Raw genomic sequence first — 20,782 nt, 5'->3', positions numbered from 1 at the left:
CCTTAGACACACTTCTCAGTTTACTTCTAGATGTGTGTAAGGACTCTTAGAGTACTCTCGGCTGCTGTGATCTGCTGTGAACTCTGCAAAACTGCTTCACTGTACCTGGAGGCACTGCTTTGCTGACTGAAGCCTGCCCTGAACCCACAGAGGTAAGCCTTGCTGTTGAGACCTGTAACTTCACCTGAACCCAGGCCTACCAAAGTGATGCCACAGGCTAGTTTGTTGGCTTCTGTTCAGAGCCGCAGGGACACAAAAGGCTCCCACCATCTAGAGCACACACCTGGGCCCAGCATCAGTAAGTAATGGAACCCCAAGTAGTGTCCCACCAGTCCTGTACTCTTGGTTTTTATTCTAAAGTGCCCAGGTGGCCAAACCAAAAACTGAGGACTTAATCATTTGTATGCTAAAAACTGCTATGAGAACCAGGAAGAAACCAGGACCACCCCGCTTGCCTATCTGACTGAGTCATATTTTTCCAGTTGGATTGACTTTGTGGCTTACCCCACTACGTTCTTCTCTTGAGCAGTAAATCCTGTTCAGCATCCTTCGCCAAAGGGGTATCCAGGCACCTGGAATTGTCTTCAGCTACAGCCTTCTGCCTCTTCCTGCTAGAGATTTTCAGCACCCAAAAGAAGGGACTAAGGGCCAGATGTAGGTGAAATAGATTTACCGATTTTTAATTACCGAATTTTACCGATTCGGTAATTAAAAATCGGTAAATCTAAGGGGTGGGTATGTAGGTATTCCAGATGTGCTGGAATACCGATTCGGAAGAATTCTGTATTTACCGATTCGGTAAGTACCGAATCGGTAATGCCCATTCATTCCTATGGGCTTTGAAGCGAATAGGAATGAATGGGCATTACTGATTCGATATTTACCGAATCGGTAAATACCGATTTTCGCAAGGGTGCAGGGGTGTCACTTTGACACCCTCTGGCACCCCCAAAACAGGCTCGGGTGCCATGTGGCAGGCATACATGCCCTAAGGGCAGGCCTGCCTGTCACATGGCATAGGTGTGCATGCACACATGTGCATGCACACCGGAATAGGTATTTTACCATCAAATTGGATTTGATGGTAAAATACCGATTCGGTAAGGCCTCTGGGACTCTGAAGAGTCCCACCTACATCTCGGTGCCTCAGAAAATTACCGATATTTTATTTTACCGAATCGGTAATTTTACTGATTCGGTAAAATAATGCCCCCTACATACCTGTCACCCATTTACCGATCGGTAACGGCCAAAATCGGCCGTTACCGCTCGGTAAATGGCCTCAAACGGCCACCTACATCTAGCCCTAAGTCTGAACATAGAAATCTTCACTGTGGCTTCAACCCAAGGCTTGCCGGAGATGATGCTCCCTCCTCGGACACTGCCTGCAACCTTGGCTTTAGACGTTTACCTTCTTAGAATATTTTTCTTAAAATTTCTTCTAAGTCCGAAGGTCTGACTGGGCCAGATTCAGTTTATATATCCAAACCACGCTCCATTGTGGTTTTAATTTGACCCAGTCTAACGCAACTAAATGTTAGTAGTTGGTTCTTTGATCTTTTAGGCGCTTGGTTTTCCTAAAAACATTAAAAAATCATAACTCCATTTCTACTGATGGGATTTTTGTAATTTTCCTGTCAAATTCTCTATTAAAGTTTAGTCTATTTTTTAAATTGGTGTGGGGTTTTTCTTGTATTGTGTTTTCACTTCATTACTTTTTGTGCATGAATACTTTACACATTGCCTCTAAGTTAAGCCTGACTGCTTTTTGTGGCAAGATACACAGGGTTATGCGCAGGTTAATTTAGTGACTTTTAGTAGTTCACCCTACCAGGTATTGTGGCTGTTGCTTGACCAGGGATAACACTCTAGTCCTCCAACAACCCAATTTCTCACAGTTACTACTACTCAATTTAATAGTATTTAATTCACTTACTTCTGAGGGATGGGAGTCTAGCATGCCAGATTCAAATCACATCATTTCAGCATCAAGCATTTAAACACATGTTGCATCCATCACATGCACATGATGAGCATATGTTTTGTATGTAGATATTAGCATATATGTGTGTCTATATGTTCAAGTAATGCACATTCTATGGGGAAAGTATGTGCAAACGGCAAGGCTCTGTTTGAATCTCAGTAGGGATATTGCAGCCTTTACTCCTTATGAGATCAACAACATGGCTTCACTTACATGACTACGCAGCACTTGGTAATTACACTAGAGTGACTCCAAAAACCGCTGAAGCAATAGTTGTGAAACATTGATACTAAGTTTTTGGTAATGAAAAAACAAAGATGTCAAAAAAAGATAACGTTAGAATGGATACAGACTGTATTGCTTACAAAAATAATTATACACTCCACAAATGTTTTAACATTTCCTGAACAATACATATGTTTGGGTGTTATATTAAGTAGTGTTTGTGATCTTTTTGAATTAGTTAAAAGTTTTGTATTCTGAATGTTACTGAAACACACTTTTGTTGGTTCACTGCTGCTTTACTGTTCCACTATCAACGGACAGAGAAATGTGCCACATTGAAGCTGGAAGATGTACATTTTGAGGCTTTTATTGGGAGGGAGGAAAGTGGACTAGCACAACAGGCAAACATACATACTGGCTTGTGATGTCGATAATTCTCGGACCATTCCTGTTTTCACCCTTTGTTCCCTTAAATCCCATTGGAAATGTGGGAGTGAATCAATGATAGTGGTAAAGGCCTTCTCTGCGAGTGGCGATATCCACCTGAAGTGGTAACTCTGGGTGAAATTCTGCCACACACCATTCTGAGTCTCCCACTGAAAAGGATCAACAACCCTTTCATTGAGAATGTAAAAGGTACCACTCTTTACCATTGTCATGAGCTGGAAAGGCCTGGTACTAAACTGGTTCCACTTGTAAACTGGATGTTTCATGTGAAACTGACACTTAATACACAGAAAAAAATCCCTCACCCTCTCCTCTAAATGTAATACCAGATTGTGAGAAAGTGCGATCTTTCTTGCATGGTATGCCCCCACTTTTTGCTGAATTGCTTATGTGCTTTGACTGATTATGCGCTGGCCTGGGCTCTTGCCAATCAGGTGCCCAGGCCTGTGTTCCTTCTCTAAAACTGTGTTGAAATTAAAACCCAATTGGCATCTTTGGCCATATGTCAGCCCCTGGTAAATGGTACCCTAGGTACACAGGGCATTGTGACCAGAGAAGACCCCTATGGGCTGGAGCACTTATTGTGCCACCCTTAGGGGCCCTGCACCCTGACACTCACACACTGCCCTTGCAGGCTGAGTGTCCTAGTGCAGAACTAAACAAAGAGTCGACATGGCGCACATCCCTGTGTGACATGTCCACAAACCCACTGCCCTGGCATACATCAGTCACCCCTCTATCTGGGTGTCCTATGCCAGTGGTGTGGGCACAGGTGCATGAGCCATGTGCCCCTACAGTACCCAGGGCCATTCATACTGTAAGTGCAGTGATGCCATTAAGTGTATATGGTGCTGGGAGGTTGTCATTACCAACTCCACAGCACCATAATAGCTACACTGAAGACTGACAAGTTTGATATCAAACTTCTCAGCACATTAAACCCACACTGATGCTAGTGTGGGATTTAATGTGCATGCACTACAGCGAGCATCTTAGAGATGCCCTCTGAAACCTAACCTACAATCCACGTCTTGTCTGAGGGGCTGCCTAGGCTGCCACAAAGCAGACATGTTGCTGGACCCCTGGGTAGAGAGCCCTGCAGGCCTGTTGATCCTTGAACCTGGTCCTGCTAAATCCCGGCGACTCCTGCAGACAGCAACCTTGAAAACCCTGGAGGACCTGCCTGCCTTGAACCTCTTAAAGACTGGGACTCCCATGAGCAGTGGTTCTGCTCAAACAGCAATACCCCTGGTGCCAGCCAGGCACTGCGAATCCAGCAAACTCTGCACCCACTGAGCCCGGACTTTGCCTGAGTGGACAAAGACCCTGAGGATGTCCCCCTGGCAATTCTGACCTGGAATCCAGTGCCCAAGGACCCTCCTCGATGACCTGGATGACGCCTGCAAGTCTCAGAATAAGGGACTAAGCATGGGCGAATTTTGCGAATTCGCGATCCGCAAATTTGCTGATTTGCGAATTCATGATCCGCAAAATTTGCGAGTTCATGCAAATTTGCGGATTTTTTTATTTTTGCGCGTTCGCGGGGCGCTTTGTGTGTTCACGGGTGTTCGCAGGGCGCTTTGCGTGTTCGCAGGTATTTTTTTTTGCCTGGTTAATCATTGCCACCCTCTCGTTTTTTATGCCCTTCTGCCCTCTGTACCACTCGTTTATGTGCCCTTCTGCCCTCTGCCCCACTAATTTTTTGTCCCCTTCTGCCCTCTGTCCCACTTTTGTGCCCTTCTGCCCTCAGCCCCACTTAGAATGGCGCCAGCAAGCTGCCTGCGCCATTCTAAAATAGCTACAAAGAGCTTCAACAGGAAGCACTAATAGATAAAGTAAAGCAGGTGCTTGAGTTGAATGTCAAATTAAGTTACACAATCATTAATCACCCCAAGATTGGGGTGATTAATGATTATGTAACTGAATTTGAGCTTCAACTCGAGCACCTGCTTTACTTTATCTATTAGAGCTTCCTGTTGAAGCTGACTTTTGTAACTATTTTAGAATGGCTCTGGCAGCTTGCCGGCGCCATTCTAAAAGAGTTACAAAAGTCAGCTTGAACTTTTGACTCAATCCGTTCCGCTCGCGGATTTTGCGGGAAATTCGCAAATCTCGCGGATTGCGAATTTACTGAAAATCCGCAAAATCCACGAGCGGAACAGATTTTCTGCCCATGCTTACAAGGGACCTTTCCAACCGCAACCAACAGAGGGTAAGAGACCCCAGAGCCCCCCGGCCCCCTGTGCCCAACTTAGGGGTGCCTACCTATCCTCCAAGATCCCAACTTACCTCTTGAAGTGTTGGTCGCTCCTGAAGAATCTCCATCCCCGATTCTGCAGCCTTTGTTCATCTCCAAAGATCTCCTTTGAATAACATTGAGCGCCTGAAGGCTCAAAAACACCCTTCACCCAGCCGCCGGAGTGCCCCTGGGAGTGCAACCTTGGTCCTAACCTACTTCGCCATTTGCCCTGAGCAAGTGACCAGGAGCCCAGCTTCCACAGCCGCGTGGCCTGCTTTCCAGCAGCCACCAACCGAAAGCCCCCTGCCTCTCATTGGGTAACATTGGGCCTAACTACCTCTGCAGTCAGCTGCCGCTGAAGGTGTACCAACTGTACCTACCTGACCCTGGGAGACCCCTGAGTCTATGCCCAGAACCTTAACTCTGCCAGTTGAGTACTTACCCAAAAGCCGATAACTCACTTTTCTTCCATAGGATAACATTCACTGGTTTCACTTGAAAATTCTTCTACGTGTGGAGTTTTGAAACTTTAAAATATTCATCTATAAACAGCTGAACAACGAATTCCGATTTACTCACCTTTTATCAGGAGAGAACCCAGTGCTACATCTTTTAGCCCAGCACTGACCCTGAAAAGTAATTCTAACCATACTTATGAGTAACTTGAATTTCCTTCCATAGGAGTCCATTGACTGGTTTTCACCAGAAAAGCTTCTAAGTGTTGATTTTCAGAAACTACAAATATTCCTTAAAAATCGTCTGTATGACTTAAACGCATTCTTTCAACTGTTTACAGGGGATGTACCAGTGCTGGATCCAGGATCCAACAATGAGTTAGAAAAAGTAATCAAATCACTACTTACCTGCTAAGTGATTTTCCTCCCGTAGGATAACATTGGTGATTCTAGGTGAAAAAGTTTCTGTGTCAACTTTTAAATACAATAATATTCCTTAAAATCACTACTGTAACCAAAACGCTTTTACTTAACTGTTTACAGGAACTGTCCCAGGACTGAATCTAGGATCCAGTCCTGTGGTTAGAAAAATAATCTACAAAGTAACTAATTGCATTTAACTAGAAATTCCCATTGAGCTCAACGTTGCATTGTGTTTGAAATTGTGTTGCCTATTGCAGCAACTGTAACTATTGGAATCAAAAAGTCTATTGCCTATTTAAAAAGTATTTAACTAAAGTAACTCATTCTGAGAAAGTATATTTTGATACCTTGCTGGTTCTAAAAAGAAAACAACTATATATTTTGATACAAAGCAAATTGCCTAGAGTTCAGTTCTGGAGTCTGTGAGACCATTTGCTGACTAAGTGTGTAGAATAAATGCTTTACACTGTCCTCTGATACTGCCTTACTGCGCGACCAAGCTACCAATTTAGAGAGTAAGGTTATCTCTAACTTTAGCCTCTGCCAAACCTCTGGAGACTGTGGACTCTGTGCACACTGTACCTTACTTTGGTCCAGTATATACAGAGCCACTTTACTACACGGATTATCTCTTGTATGGTTTGAAAAACTGGTGACACTAGTTATTACCATTAAAGACACTTCAGCAGCCAGGTCCCTGGATTCAAGACTTAGCCGTGCTTTAAACGCTAAAGCTGCTGCTAAATGTGCACCCCTTTATCTATGCACTCTAAGAAACATCAGGCATTTACTCCTCAGATCCGATCTAAACACTTCAAGCACTGGTCATATCTAGAAGCATGTATTTCAAAACACTGTTCATGGGACTTCCTGAATAAAGCCTCACTCCTTTAAATTCAATCCCTTACTTTGCGGCCAGTTTTAATGATGGAAAGAAGAAATGTGATCACATCTCCCCGATTGTGATCTCTAAACGCTGGCTACCCCTGGAGACATGCAGCACCTTCATATTCAGCATGCAAACTGACTTTTCAATGGAACATTCTGTTTGATATGGCATGCAGCCCTTCACCTTACCTTCAGAAGAATCAAAAAATGAACCACCATAAAAAAAACTTTTTCCACTAAAAACATCTAATGAAGACTTGCGAGAGTCATATCCCTTGCACCTTTAGCCCCTCGCTCTTCCTGGATACCTTATCCCACTACTACCTCATCTTTGCCTATTGTCTGCTTTCCTTGCGACATGTTTGTTTCTGGTTCTCTGCTGTTTGTCTCGCCTCTGCTTTTCATATTATACCTCTTGCTTGCTTTGCTCGCTGTGAAGCACACTGACACCCTCCCCTGGATTAAGCTATGTCATATAGTACCCTAATAAAAAAATAAAAACAACTCTCAATGACCAAATGCGCTACGAAAGGAATTCATTGAAACCTGGTGGGCGTCAAAAATCCAGTGTGTCGTTCAAAGGTAAAACAATTCCAGAGACTTGAGCACATGTCGGATTAGTAAAATCCTAACTGCGACCTTCATTAACCTGATGGTGTAAGTCATTGCCATTCCTAAGGTCCTCAATAAGAGTTAATCAGAATTACATGATGTGCGATAACTGTCGCACCCTCAAAGCTTTCCTTTGATGAATTCTGGCTAGTCAAACCTGGGGAAACCTATTGGGGCAAAAGGCAGAGAAAAAAATGCAAAAAACTACTTTGCAGTTTATCCCTCATTTTCCTGTGGAAAATTCAGAATAGGAGGTATTTATCACACAATCAGTGACTATCTCACCCTGAGTTAATGGTATTAAAGAGGAATTTACCACCTTCTTATTGTAAGTCTATTGTGAAACCGTGATTGCTATTTATCTGTAACTTTACAGGTAGCGATAATCACTGCTATATTTCCTTGTTTTGAATTGCGTTTTGTGAGTAGAAGAGAGTACTTTTTCTTTAGCAAAGATAAAGCCAGCGGCGGTTTCTTCATTAGAGCGGGGTCGTTAGCCCCCACCCACTGTACCGTGCTAAACGTGAAAAATAAAATGGCAATGAAATGAGTTCATTGCCATTTTATTTTTCACTATGGAGTGCCTCAGCCGCTAGCCTGCCCGAGCCAGGAAAAATGGGGTTATGTCCTCTGCTGTTGATGGGTAGCAGAGGACTAGCACTCCAAAGTGTGCATCAAAGTTTGGCGGGCCGCCTTAGGCTGGCCAAACAGACATGCACATTTTTATTTCTCCAACCCAGCTGTATTGCTGGTGCTTAATTTGTAAAAAAAAGACGTGGAGGTGCTGAAAATGTTGCCAAGGAGGCCACAGCTCGCTTCGTCCTCTGGTGAGCCCCACTTTCAACACGCTCACAGCCTCAGTCTCTATTTTCTACCCTTGATATGTTGTCTGTCCCCTAAGTCTTTGCTCCAAGAGTCTATCCTCTCACCTCTCTAATTGTTTTCTATCATCTTTGTCACACCTGGTGTGTTACCTTATTCCCTGTATTTCTGATTTGCCCTCTATTCATTCTAGCCCTGCCCTTTTTCCTGTTCACTTTTATCCATGCTCTGCTCTCTCTCCCTTCGATCTTGGCTCTTTACTATCACTCTTCTAGCAGTGATTAGCTGTGTCTACGTTTTATCATTTGTCTGCTTTTTTTCGTCTGTACTGTCCGCTACATCCTTTCATTCTATCTTCTCTCTTCTTAATGCTCTCTTCTCCACATCATGGCTGCTTTCTCTTTGTATCTGATTTGCTCTCCGTTTATTCTACTCTGCTCCGTCTTATCTCTCTCCTCTCCTGTTGTTTCTTTCTCCTCTTTACTCCTGCTCTCTCTCTCATCCATAACATTGCTGCTGCCTGTGACCCCTGTCGTCGGCCTATACATGTCCGTGCTATTTTGAACTCTGCGTTTTCCTGTTGTCATTCCTAAAGAAGTGGAAGATGGCATGTTTTACTTTCTTACCTACACCGGGTGCAAAAACAAAATGTACACCAAATGAAAATGCTTTTTTTGCATATATTAATCAGTGCAGTATGACTGGGTATATTGCAGAACAGACAGTTGCTCGAGCACAGCCGGTGATGTCATTGCTAGTGCTGCCAGTAATTAGTAGGTCCAGGGATGGCGACGGCATCGGCATCCACTGCTCAGCTTGCTTTGACCCTGCCTGCTACAGAACAGGCATTGTCCCCCGCCGTGATGCTGCCAATGCCAGTAAGTATGGCTGTGGTGCCAACTAGACTTACTCATGCTCAGCAATTACCATGCTGCAGTGCAGCGCACAGATTCTACAGGTGACGCCATGGCGCACAAAAGTTGTGGAGGTCCACAGCTGCATCGGGCACGTTGAGTGTAGTAGCAATGCAGGGCTGCAGGTTACGCAGATCTGGCTATGCAGCAAGTGGAAAGTCCACACTTACTTTTGTTTATTCTTCCTCAAGAGTCCTCACTCCCAAGTTCCAAATGTGCTCTTGCACCTTCCTTGCCTCAACTCCATCATACGCCAGCCCCCAGCTACAAATATCCAATGGGAGGCTTAGGCTCAGGCAGTGGCAGAGTGCAGCAGACTCAGGGAATAGAATGCAAGCCATAGTTTGGCTATGACTTCTTGGATTTGTGATCGGCATGATGATATCATCATTAACTTGGTGATACACAATCATGCCTGCCTGGACAGACGTATGCTGGCCAGTCTATGAACATTTACCAGCCAGTCCCCATGCAATGCATGTTGTTCTTTTTATTTTGAATTTGAACAATGAATATTGAGACCACCACCTGCAGTGCCGGTGCTGAGCACCTGAAAGCACCTGCTCAAATTAAGTACTGTGTATGGCACAGCCGGGTTCGAGAAAAGCCACAGCCTCCCTGTGCCTGAGCGAGTATGAGGCTAACCCGCTCAGGCCATTCCAGGCACTTCTCTCATGCTAGCATGAAAGCAGCATGTGGATTGGGTGGGGAGACTATGCTGTGGTTCATGGACTGCCGGGAGGTCTGCGGAGAGCTGGGGAGGAACGGCGAGTCAGCGTTAGTGCAGATAAGTGTTTTTTATGTATTTATTTGTATTACCCTAACCCCCCTCTAACCTCCGTCACCCCGTCCTCCCGGCCTCGCCTCCACTTCAGATTGTTGGTGGCTGCCCCTGGAAGCATCGAATGGACATTGATTTCTTGAATGCTATTTTGTGAAGCATTGTGTTCTGGTTGTCTTTTGCTCATCACCTACATGATTAAGCCTTGCACTGCTCTGTCCCGCTATTCTCAGGGTTAAGTAGCAAAGGGGTGATCTTGGCGCTCAGTTTTGGTAGTAACTGTAGGAAGAGACAAGCAGACCCAATTGATACAAGTGGAGCACGGTGAACGTTTTTGCCCAGTGGCTCACAAACCCATAAAGGGACTCATAATTAAAGTTCTCACTGTAAAATACAGACGTGCTGACTAAAGAGAGAGCCCCGTGGAGGTAGCATACTGACCAGCCACTCTGCGGTTTCTGAAGCCTGACCTTGCATGAGCCTCTCACTGGTAATTAGTAAAATACGTGTATTTTTCAGTTAATTAAAACCACAAAAATAGCAACATTAAAACAATTATCACTTTTTGTGTTGTCTGAAAATACAACTATTTCTTATCATGATATTTACACTTCTTCCTATATAATGTAAACAAAACTTTTAATAAAATTACCTAATAATAAAAACTATATCTCAAGTGTTACATCATCCAGTGCTGAATTTGCAAAAAAATAAGAGGCAACAGCTATTTTTAATGAATATAGCATTAATAATTAACTGTTGTTGTGGTAAATTAGCTAGACCACGTCACCTTGTGGCAGGTGTCACACGCGCTGGTGCTGACAATTGGGTGCGGTTGCCGAGCACCAGAAACCACCAGCTCAAGTTAAGCACTGGTCTGCGCACAGCTGCAGATGGAGAGGGAGTAAGGGCCTCTTATAGGACAGACACCCTTAGGTTTAGAAAGGCCAGATCTTTCACCGCAGTTGAAGAGTTAGCAGGAGTGGCAATACATGAAACTGAAAATATCCACTGCAGGCTTTGCTCTCTGGGAGTCTCCATTTCGTGTCAGATCTTCAAGCACTCAGCCTCTGAAAATCAAATAAGTTTGTGTTTAGTATTTCCGAGGCTATACTTTTAGCTGGGCATATCACCAAGGACGGCGTTAAAATTATCGCTGGTTTAGCGGCAGAAAAGCGGCGATAATGGGCTTGATAATATGCCCTGGAGAATTCCAATAGAAGCCCATGTTCACACCAGAACATGGACTTCTGTTGGAATTCTCAAGGGCATATTATCAAGCTCATTATCGCCCCTTTAGCGGTAGTTTTCTACCGTTAAACCAGCGATAATTTTTAACGCCGTCCTTCATAATATGCCCCAGCGTTTGTTGCTGCCAGCTACAAAACAGAAGACCAAAAGTCGAAAAATCATGCTTTTCCTTATATTAATTGCAATCACTCCTATTTGTCAAAAACATTTAAAATGTTGTTTTTGTTCGGCCCGCCACGCCAGCGAATAGCCAGATTCATGGGTTGCCACTCTTTCTGCAAGAGCTCTGTTACGATATTATTTTGCCTCACTCATTATACCACCATAACAATTCTACCAACTCTAACTGTAGATGAGTTTTCTTTCATGCGCTGTTGTATTTTCAAAGATTGTGTTATATATAATTTAGTATTCTGTAGCTATTAGTGTTTCGCGTCTGCTGAAAATTGTGTGTACTTTTAAATATAGTTTGAACAGAATATCAAAAGAAATGTGATCAGCTAGCACCATTTATCACCATTTTTCCAATACTTGACTTGGGGAGCGGGCACCTAAATATCTTTTGTTTTTATTAAGCCCTATGAGGGTGAGACCTATGAAACTGTTTCAGTGGGTGTTTTGGAACGTACCATTTGTCCCTGCTTGCCCTAAAAAAAGAAAACTTAAAATTCCACATCCTGTTAGATCTACGGACTCATTGAGCCTTGGAATGTAACATTTACAATTTCTTCGGCTAAAATGTTTTGAACAAGAACTCTCAACCCACTGTCGAGGTTGTTAAATCTCTTCTACTTATAACAAACGCTTTAAAATTCAATATACCTCACATATTGTCCAGAAAAATTATACCCCCATGTACTAAAACAGTGAAGAAGTTATCTCTGCCACTAGTAGTTGAAGTGTTAGCCCCACCCCCTGAATTTTTAGTCTAGTTACACCCCTGCGGCGTCCGCCACCCAATTTACCACTAAGATCTTAGGTACACATGCATTTAACTTTTTTTTTTTGCTTCTCGGTTCCAAACTGCTGATGAATGACTGATGAGTTCATTCTGTATCCCGAGGAATTCCAAGTGTAAACTGTGCACCTATGTAGCACAAAACTACGACTTGACACACCTGGAAACAATTCCCACTGAAACATATGCCATAGTGTAGGCGTAAACTGACGATCAGTAAGACCGTGTTCATACAAGATTTAAAAGGTTTTGTTCAGCCATTTTGACCTCTACCAATCTTCCTCCCTTCAGACAGTACCTCCAGGTTTGCATACATATCTGCTGGACTGGCCCAGGCGGGGAAAGCACGGCTGTATGGGCTGAGAGGAAATACTCAACCATCACTGCTCAGCACTTACAGCGGAGACAGGAGATTCTCTCGATTTGGACAACAAATTATTTTAAGTGATCTGGACAATGATGGACTTGGTAAGGAACATCTTGAAATAGACAAGTGCAGGGCCGCAGTGAAGGGAACATATTTAATGCACTCTCTTCAAAGAGGCTACCCCCCAAAGCGGGCGTGAAAGTGATGGGAGGGGGTCATGAAGGAAATTCAGTGGTTGGCTCGTTTTTAGTGGGTGCTCAATCTTTCTTGATTTCCTCTGCTCAAGTTGCTTGTTTTGTGATTTAGAAAAGCCAGCATTCTGTGGTTTCAGGACCGGCTTTAGCGCTTGTGGCGCCCTGTGCAACAGTAATTTTTGGCACCCCCACACCCCATGACCGCTTCTTCTGATTCTCTCACTACAGAGCGGCAAAAGTGCTCCTCATCTCTCCAATCATAAGTTATTGCAAAACATACCCCCCCCCCCCGAAGTCAGCGCCACTTCCACAGGAGGTCAGAACCCAGTGGGGCTGCACTGGGTGCACTGCCCTAAAGCTGGCCCTGTGTGGTTTCTTCCACTTGCCACTACCCAGTTGTACTGTCTCAATAAATTTAGCTTGGTTTGTGCTTGTAAAATATTGTGCACTAAATTCCTAAACTGATTAATTACATATGACAGTTTCCAGTATCAATCAATTGTTCAATGGAAAATTTACTTTGTGCAAATTATGCCTACCCCTTTCTTTGCTCTCCACCATCAGAAGATGTCCTGCACTATCAGCTGAATATAGTTGTTCTTTCAGTAAGTCATTTCTTAGATGAAAGAGAAAGGCCCATGGTTTATTCTTATCACTTTATGGCTAATTTAAAAAAATGTAGTGTGATGTTGTCCTTCATGATCTGCACGTCTTTCAATGTGTTTGTCATGATACACCTTCTGCCGCTTGTCTGAACTGTGGTACAAATGGTAAGGTAAATAGCAGGGTGACGTAGAGCTGGATGACACGAATAAGAACAGACACATTAAATACTTACTCCATGTATGATACTGTTATTCTTGGAGGATATGGATGAGTGCGTGAAATGAGGGGAATCCAGCAAGATTTCAGATCAGTCAGTTATTATTAAGCAGAGTCCAAGATCCTGGCTGGCTCCAGTGAAATTTGTTGAATTTGTCCAAGTGTAATTTGCCAACAGTGGGTCAAATTCAGCAGCGCCTGCCTATCGTCGGCTTTCCATTCGGAGCAGCAAAGTGCAGGCGTTGAGGGGATTTTGTTTTCCAGCAGGGCACAAAGCAAAGGCCTGTTTTACACTACAGAAGTAACCGCAAAGACTATAAAAAGCATCCACTCGAGGGCACATACTGACTCCTGACCCCTGCCTCCTGCGCATCTTCCACAGGGCCTCCACCACCATCACACTCGAACTATCAACTGCTCCCTCGAGTCTGCCACATTCCCCGATTACTGGAAACGCGCCAAAATCAAACCCCTCCTCAAGAAGCCCTCCACAGACCTGACAGATCTCAAGAACTTCAGGCCCATCTCACTACTCCTTTTTCGCTGCCAAAATCATCAAGAAAGTCATCAACACCCAACTAGCTCACTTCATAGAAATCAACAACATCCTAGACACCCTCTCAATTTGGATTACGCAGCAACCACAGCACTGAGACCGCTCTCATAAACGCCACCAACAACATCCACACCCTCCTCGACCAAGGCCACACAACAGCCTTCATCCTTCTGGACCATTCAGCAGCCTTCGACACTGTCTCCCACTGCACACTAGCCACCAGACTCTACAACGCCGGCATCTAGGAAACAGCCTTATACTGGATTCGATCTTTCCTCTCAGGTAGAACATAAAGAATAAGACTCAAACCCTTCCTCTCTGAACCTACAGAAATCATAGAAGGACACCTCAAGGATCCTCCCTTAGCTCCGCACTCTTCAATGTCTACATGGCCCCCCTCGCAACCATGTTCAGAAAACACGGACTCAACATAGTCTCATACGCCGACGACACAGAGCTCATCCTCTCCCTCACCAAGGAACACAACATCACCAGGCACAGTTTCCAAGAAGGGATGAAAGACATTGCAACCTGGATGAGTAGCAGCTTCCTGAAGCTCAACTTGGAGAAAACAGAAGTCCTCGTCCTCGGCTTCACCCCCTCTGCCTGGGACAACACCTGGTGGCCCCCGGCTTCGGAGACCCACCAACCCCAATGGACCACACTTGCGACCTTGGCTTCATACTCAACTCTGCACACCCCATGAACCACCAGACCAACGTTGTGTCCTTTACTTGCTTCAACACCCTCTGCATACTTTGCAAGACTTTCAAATGGATCTCCCCAAAGCCAGGAAGACCGTCACCGACACACTCATCAACAGTAGACTGGACTACGGAAACGCCCTCTATGCCGGAATCAACCAAAAACTCCTCTACTGACTCCAGACCGTCAAAAACGCTGCAGCCAGACTTAGCCTCGATATCCTGCGACATGACCACATCACCCAACACCTCTGTGACCTCCACTGGCTCCCCCTCGAAAAAAGTATAACCTTCAAACTGCTTACACATGTCTATAAAGCTCTCCATAACACTGGACCTCAATACCTCAACAAATGAATCTCCTGCGCCGTCAAGAGAAACCTACGCTCTGCCGTCCTAGCCCTGGCCAGGGTCCGCACATCCACAGGGCCAGAGCTGGTGACAGATCCTTCCCCTACCTCGTGGCCAAGACCTGGAACAAGCTCCACCTCCACATCAGACGAAGCCCAACACTGCACCAATTCAGAAAGGACCTAAAGACCTGGCTCTTCAAATAACCTACGGCGCTGCTCGTGTCCCCCCCACCCCTCCCCCAGCACCTTGAGACCCTCTAGGGTGAGTAGAGTGCTTTAAAAATCGTGATTGATAAATTGAAAGTGCCCCCAGCACTCTTTGTATTTGAATATCAAACTGGCTTGGACCTATCCCAAACCTAACACCTACATGCCAATGCACTGGAAGGAAACAAAGGCCCACAGCTTGTTATCACTTCAAATACTTAAGAGAAACTAAGGTTTGGAATCAGGCTTTTTACATTGCTCAACCTGCGTATATAAGAAATATGCATGCACTGTAACCATTTCAGAAGCATCTCTGCATATGTTATGACCCATTTTATGTTTTAAATAGGAGTTAATAATTTTAATTTTTAGAGTGCTTCTCATTCCAATGTAGGGTGTCAGAGAGTGTTAACAGCACATAATTTACACAGACAATGTATCATACAAACATGTAAATGTTGTTTCAGACAAGGAGGGTACAAGGTGTAGGAGACTCATATCTTCCTAACTGGTAGGCATTATATGTTAAGAGCAGCATTGGCCGGGACAGAAAAAAATGCCCGGGCATCAAGTAAAATTCTCCCAAATTATTTAATTGGATTGCTAAAAAATTGGGGCAGTTTTGAACGTTTAAAGACACAATGTTTAAGTATGGTATGGAAAACTGAATGGGTTTGAGAGTGCTGAGGTTAATGTTTTTTTATATTAAGGAAATCAACAGTATAATATTACACAGGAGACATAAAAAAGGTCCATAAACAGACAAAAAATCTGGCCCACCCGCTGACCTCTAAGACTCTTCGGGGACTGCCTGATTACTCAAAAGTCCACTTTGCCCAGTGGCATCTTAAGGATTTTTTGGTAGGCTCCAAAGACCCTTAAAATAACACTGCCCTGACTCCCAGTTTATTGGTTCACATAGTAATTCTTTTTTGCAGTTCCAGCAGTGTTACAGACAATAATGTATGAAGCTCTTAGTGAAGGTTTGGTTCTGTGGCATTTCCACACCTCATCTGTCTTTTGGAGATCCAATGCCCTGTATATATTTGTATTTTTACGCCCCCTGTCCCAGAAGCCAAGCTACCTCAGGTTATTCATCTTCAGTGGCATTTTGGAGTCCACCAATGCGTGCAAACAGAGTAAATTCTTCTGAAAAGATGTGTTGCTGGAAAGGTCTCCCCACTGCAGTTTACCTTCCAATCATAAATAGCTCCCTTTGCATGAGAAACAATTACCTCGTTTATTAGCAGGGCTTTAAGTGGGCCAAGTCCCTCCGGGTCTCAGACCTTGTACATTTTAAGGGTCAGATTAACCAACATATCATGAAACGCAGCCAAACATGCTGTGATGCATTGCGTGACAGGGAGTGAGCAGGAGAGAGCCATATCTACAGAGATATGGCAATCTCCTCCCCTCGCCTGAGTGCCGTAACCATGCACACACCTTTGTGCCATAATACAAGGGTGTATGTGTGACTCAAGCATAGGTTAAAATACTAAAATACTATGCTTTGACAAGTTTTAACACTTTTCCTAATTTGTGTGTGTGCTGTACAGTGCAGCAGACATGCAAAGTCGCAAAAAGAAAAAAGAAATGCAAACATTGCTCCTTTTGAAGCCTGCTTTCAAATGGCATTACATTTTGCCACAAAACTGTGTCTTAGATTTTTGAAAGATAGGTTTTTTGCATCAAAAGGCTTGAGTGGTTGCATGGGAATACCATACTTTACGCTACTTTATGTTACTTTTAGGCAATTTCCAGGACAAAATAAGTTTTTCGCTGGAAACTAAAAAAAGTAAGTTGTGCTGGTGTGTTACGCGAACACATCACAAAATGTTAGTAAATCTGCCTTAAAGAACGGAAATTAAAAAGGGTCGCTATTAGGTCCTATTTTCATGACCTGAACTTTACTTACAAAACACTGACTTCCTGAACAATTAATGTAATAAATTTGCAGGCAATGCATGTCACTGATCTAGTTCCGGTTTACATTTCAAATCTTTTACTGAATCTTGCACTTCATTAGATTGTTAGGTATTCCCAGAATGCTGTGTTTCTGTATTTTTTGTGTGCAGCGTATTACTTTTATATAGTGCATACTTTGAAATGAGTCGCCTTGAGATGTTTATAATGCCCTCAATTGAGAAGTCTGGTGTAGGAGTTGAAGGCAGTGCAAGTTTCTTGCAGTGCCTGTCAGTGGGTCAAAAGGTGTTCAGAATACATGGTTATCCGATCCTTGTCTTCTCTGCGGAGCGCAGATAGACAAACACTGACAAAACCATTTATCATAGCCAGTTTTAGGTGTATGTGAGTTGTGTTATAAAGCTGGGTGCAAACACAGAAAGCTCAGACAGGCAATAAAATACTGGTTGGTGGCGCACTATGGATATCAGAGAAATGTAGTTTACATGTTTAAGACACACCTATAACTACACAGGCCACGTACTATTTAGAGGCACCCCCAAACACACTTTTTTCCAGTGCCCCCCCCCCCACAAAAGAAGTCAGAAAAGGGGAAAAAATGACACTCGGATCGTTTTTAGGTCTTGACTATTATATTCTGCAAGGAATAAATAGACAAGAGTATTGTGCGCAAACCAAGCTCTGAAACCAGCGGATTTCGGACAGTTTGTGTGGCTTACTGAAGCAGAAAGCGCGTCCAAATCAAAGCCATCAGCCTCCCTCCCAGAGGCATCTGAAGCTTCCCCCAGCGTGCGCTCGGCTTCAGGCTGTTTCACTTTCACGGCCGCGAGGCCGTGCTTCACAGGGATCCGCTCCCCTGCCCCCAGCTTCACACTTTAAAGGAATGCTCTCCCCGCCCCCCACAGCAATGCCAAAAGCTTGTTTGTGTTTACTCATTATTTGCAAACTAACATTTATTAGCCAGCCACTCGCTGTGTGGGACAACTGCGCCTTTATAGGGATTTTAGCCATTAGCATTCTGGTACTTGTATTTTTGCTTTCACCGTTCTAACCAGGAGTTAAGAAATGCCTGTATTTATTGCCATAATGTCAAACGTGGAAGAAGGTTCCGTAAATGACATGGTCTATTAGCAAGAAAACCTGCAAGGAAAAGACATGCATCCATTCACATGCCCCGATACGCCTTAACTCTATATGTGTGGATTTACATTCCCAAACAAGGCCCATATGTTCTGTAGAGAGCGTTAGCAATCTTTATAGCTATGCGCCTCCTTTCAGTTTGTAACCAGAGACTATTCCGCTCTCTTTCGTTACCCCTCCCTTCTGGTCGCACCCTTTTCACTGCCAAGTCAATAAGGGGCCAGCGCTTACCAAACAGCATGCATGCTGGCAGCCTGTCTCTTCTTGGCGAAGGCGACAATTACAGTAGAAGTACATAGCAACAAAGTCACAAGCACGCTCTGCACAAGCATGTTACTAAGCAGCATAACAAGCAGGGTGCCGGTCCAGTCCACTGCACTTTGCTGCAGGTGAAAAATCTTTCAGTGCACTTGTCTGCCTTTTGTATGGAGTGCATTCTTCCTCCGTGTGAACAGTTCTTCTCAGCCAATAAAGGGGTCGCTTAAGATCTTGAGATTCAGGTCATGAAACGTACCCGCATTTATTCAGTTCCCGTTCTCTGCATAGTTTCTACCCGATGGAGAGCAGTCTGCCAGCACTGCCCCCTTGCCCCAGCCATGTTTCACTTCATCCTCTAATTAACTTTTTTTTAATAGTAACCGTCGAAAGGCTTTTTCACCCTTTCACACGTAGACCTCTTATAGGAAACACTCATTATTGGAACAAATAATATTAAACAGCAGGTGTTTGCAATGCAATAGGTCTTGTTGTGCCTTTCTGCCCCCTGTTAGACTCGTTATGTGTGCCCTTCTGCCCTCGGTTAGGCTCGTTTTCCCTTGTTTTTCTGCCCTTCTGCCCTCTGTTAGACTCGTTTTTTGTGCCTTTCTTCCCTCTTCATCACCACATCATCGCGCTACCCCAGCATCACTCAGCACCACCACATTATCACTCAGCACCACCACATTATCACTCAGCACCACCACAGCACCACCCAGCGCCACCCCAGCATCACTCAGCGCCACCTCAGCATCACTCAGCACCCCCCCAGCATCACTCAGCGCCACCACAGCATCACTCAGCGCCACCCAGCATCACTCAGCGCCACCACAGCATCACTCAGCACTACCACAACATCACTCAGCACCACCACAGCACCCCTCAGCACCACCACAGCATCGCTCAGCACCACCACAGCATCACTCAGCACCACCACAGCACCACTCAGCACCGCCACAGCATCACTCAGCGCCACCCAAGCATCACTAAGCACCACCACAGCACCACTCAGCACCACCACAGCACCACTCAGCACCACCACAGCATCACTCAGCACCAACACAGCACCACTCAGCACCACCACAGCACCACTCAGCACCACCAAAGCATCACTCAGCACCACTCAGCACCACCACAGCATCACTCAGCGCAACCCCAGCATCACTCAGCACCACCACATCATCACTCAGCGCCAGCACAACATCACTCCACGCCATCACAGCATCAATCTGTGCAACCATTCAACAACAACTGGTTCAAATATGTTCTCTCAATGTTTCAAGCTTTATTAAAAATGTCACAAAAAGATGTTAATATTTCACTTCTGTTCTTGGAGTTTCATCACAATACAATACACTGAACATAATCTTCACAGAAGTTATTTACAAAAGTTTAAGCTATTCCCATTATAAATTACAATCACTTTTATTTAAGTATTAATTATTTTCAAAAATTAAAAGCCATTGTTATTTGTAATATCAATACATCTAAGTCACATAAATACAAAACATGTTGCATTACAAATGCTATAGGTGTCACATCTACGAAAGTTATAACTATTGGCTTTGTAAATGACAAAGCTATTCATTTAGCTATTTTCAAAACCAACACTTAAATAAAAAAATTGTAATTTACAAGACCAATAGCTCAAACTTTCATAATGCGAGACCTATTGCATTGCAAATGCTTGTTTTATCTCCTTTCCTGCCGAGTCTTCGGTGCGAGGCCTGGGGGGACGGCACTGAGCGGAGTGGTAGTGCACTCCCTTTGCTGCGCATGATGGTTTGGTCGGCCGTTTCAGGCCCGTCAAACCATCTTGTGCAGTGAATCTCTCTCCAAATCGAGCTGCATTGCTGGGTTTGGAGAGAGCAGGTACAGACTACCAGTCTGTCCTGGAGGCTGGAGCGCCAATCGAGGGCACTCAGGCCAATCCCTGCTCTCATGTGAGAGCAGCTTCAGGATTGGCCAAAGGACATTCTGGGAGCATGTGCCTGTCTGAAGCAGTGGAGCTCGATGCAGGACGTGGCCCGCTGACGGTAAGTTTTTTTTTTTTTTTCATTTTTATTTGCCCCCCCCCCCCCGCTCAGCCAACACCACTATTCTATTGCTTTATTCTTCCCACTTAAAACCCTGATTGTTAGGTTTAATTTTAGGCATTAAAGAGCAGCTTTTCAGGCCTGTAATTTCTTGATGACATCAACTTGTCTGTGCTGACAATTGCTTTTGCGCTTGCCTGAGTGACCAAATTTGCTTGTCAAAGGA

General features: G+C 44.4%; 1 protein-coding gene across 2 annotated transcripts in view; it reads left to right on the top strand.

The window, feature by feature from the left end:
• Nucleotides 1-20,782, top strand: part of GPLD1 (glycosylphosphatidylinositol specific phospholipase D1) — a 655,729-nt gene that overhangs the window by 523,966 nt on the left and 110,981 nt on the right. The window contains exon 21 of one of the 2 annotated variants that reach the window (XM_086965459.1): nucleotides 12,291-12,467. The exons of the other annotated variant lie outside the window; for it this stretch is intronic. Coding sequence (XP_086821585.1) covers nucleotides 12,291-12,467 — 177 coding nt within the window. The remainder of the gene's footprint in view (nucleotides 1-12,290; nucleotides 12,468-20,782) is intronic. 2 annotated transcript variants of the gene reach the window in all.

This window comes from Lissotriton vulgaris, chromosome 4_1, assembly GCF_964263255.1.
Source record: "Lissotriton vulgaris chromosome 4_1, aLisVul1.2, whole genome shotgun sequence".
Taxonomy (NCBI): Eukaryota; Metazoa; Chordata; class Amphibia; order Caudata; family Salamandridae; genus Lissotriton; species Lissotriton vulgaris.
The sequence above is the reverse complement of the archived record's forward strand: the minus strand, read 5'-3'. Positions and strand labels throughout refer to the sequence as shown.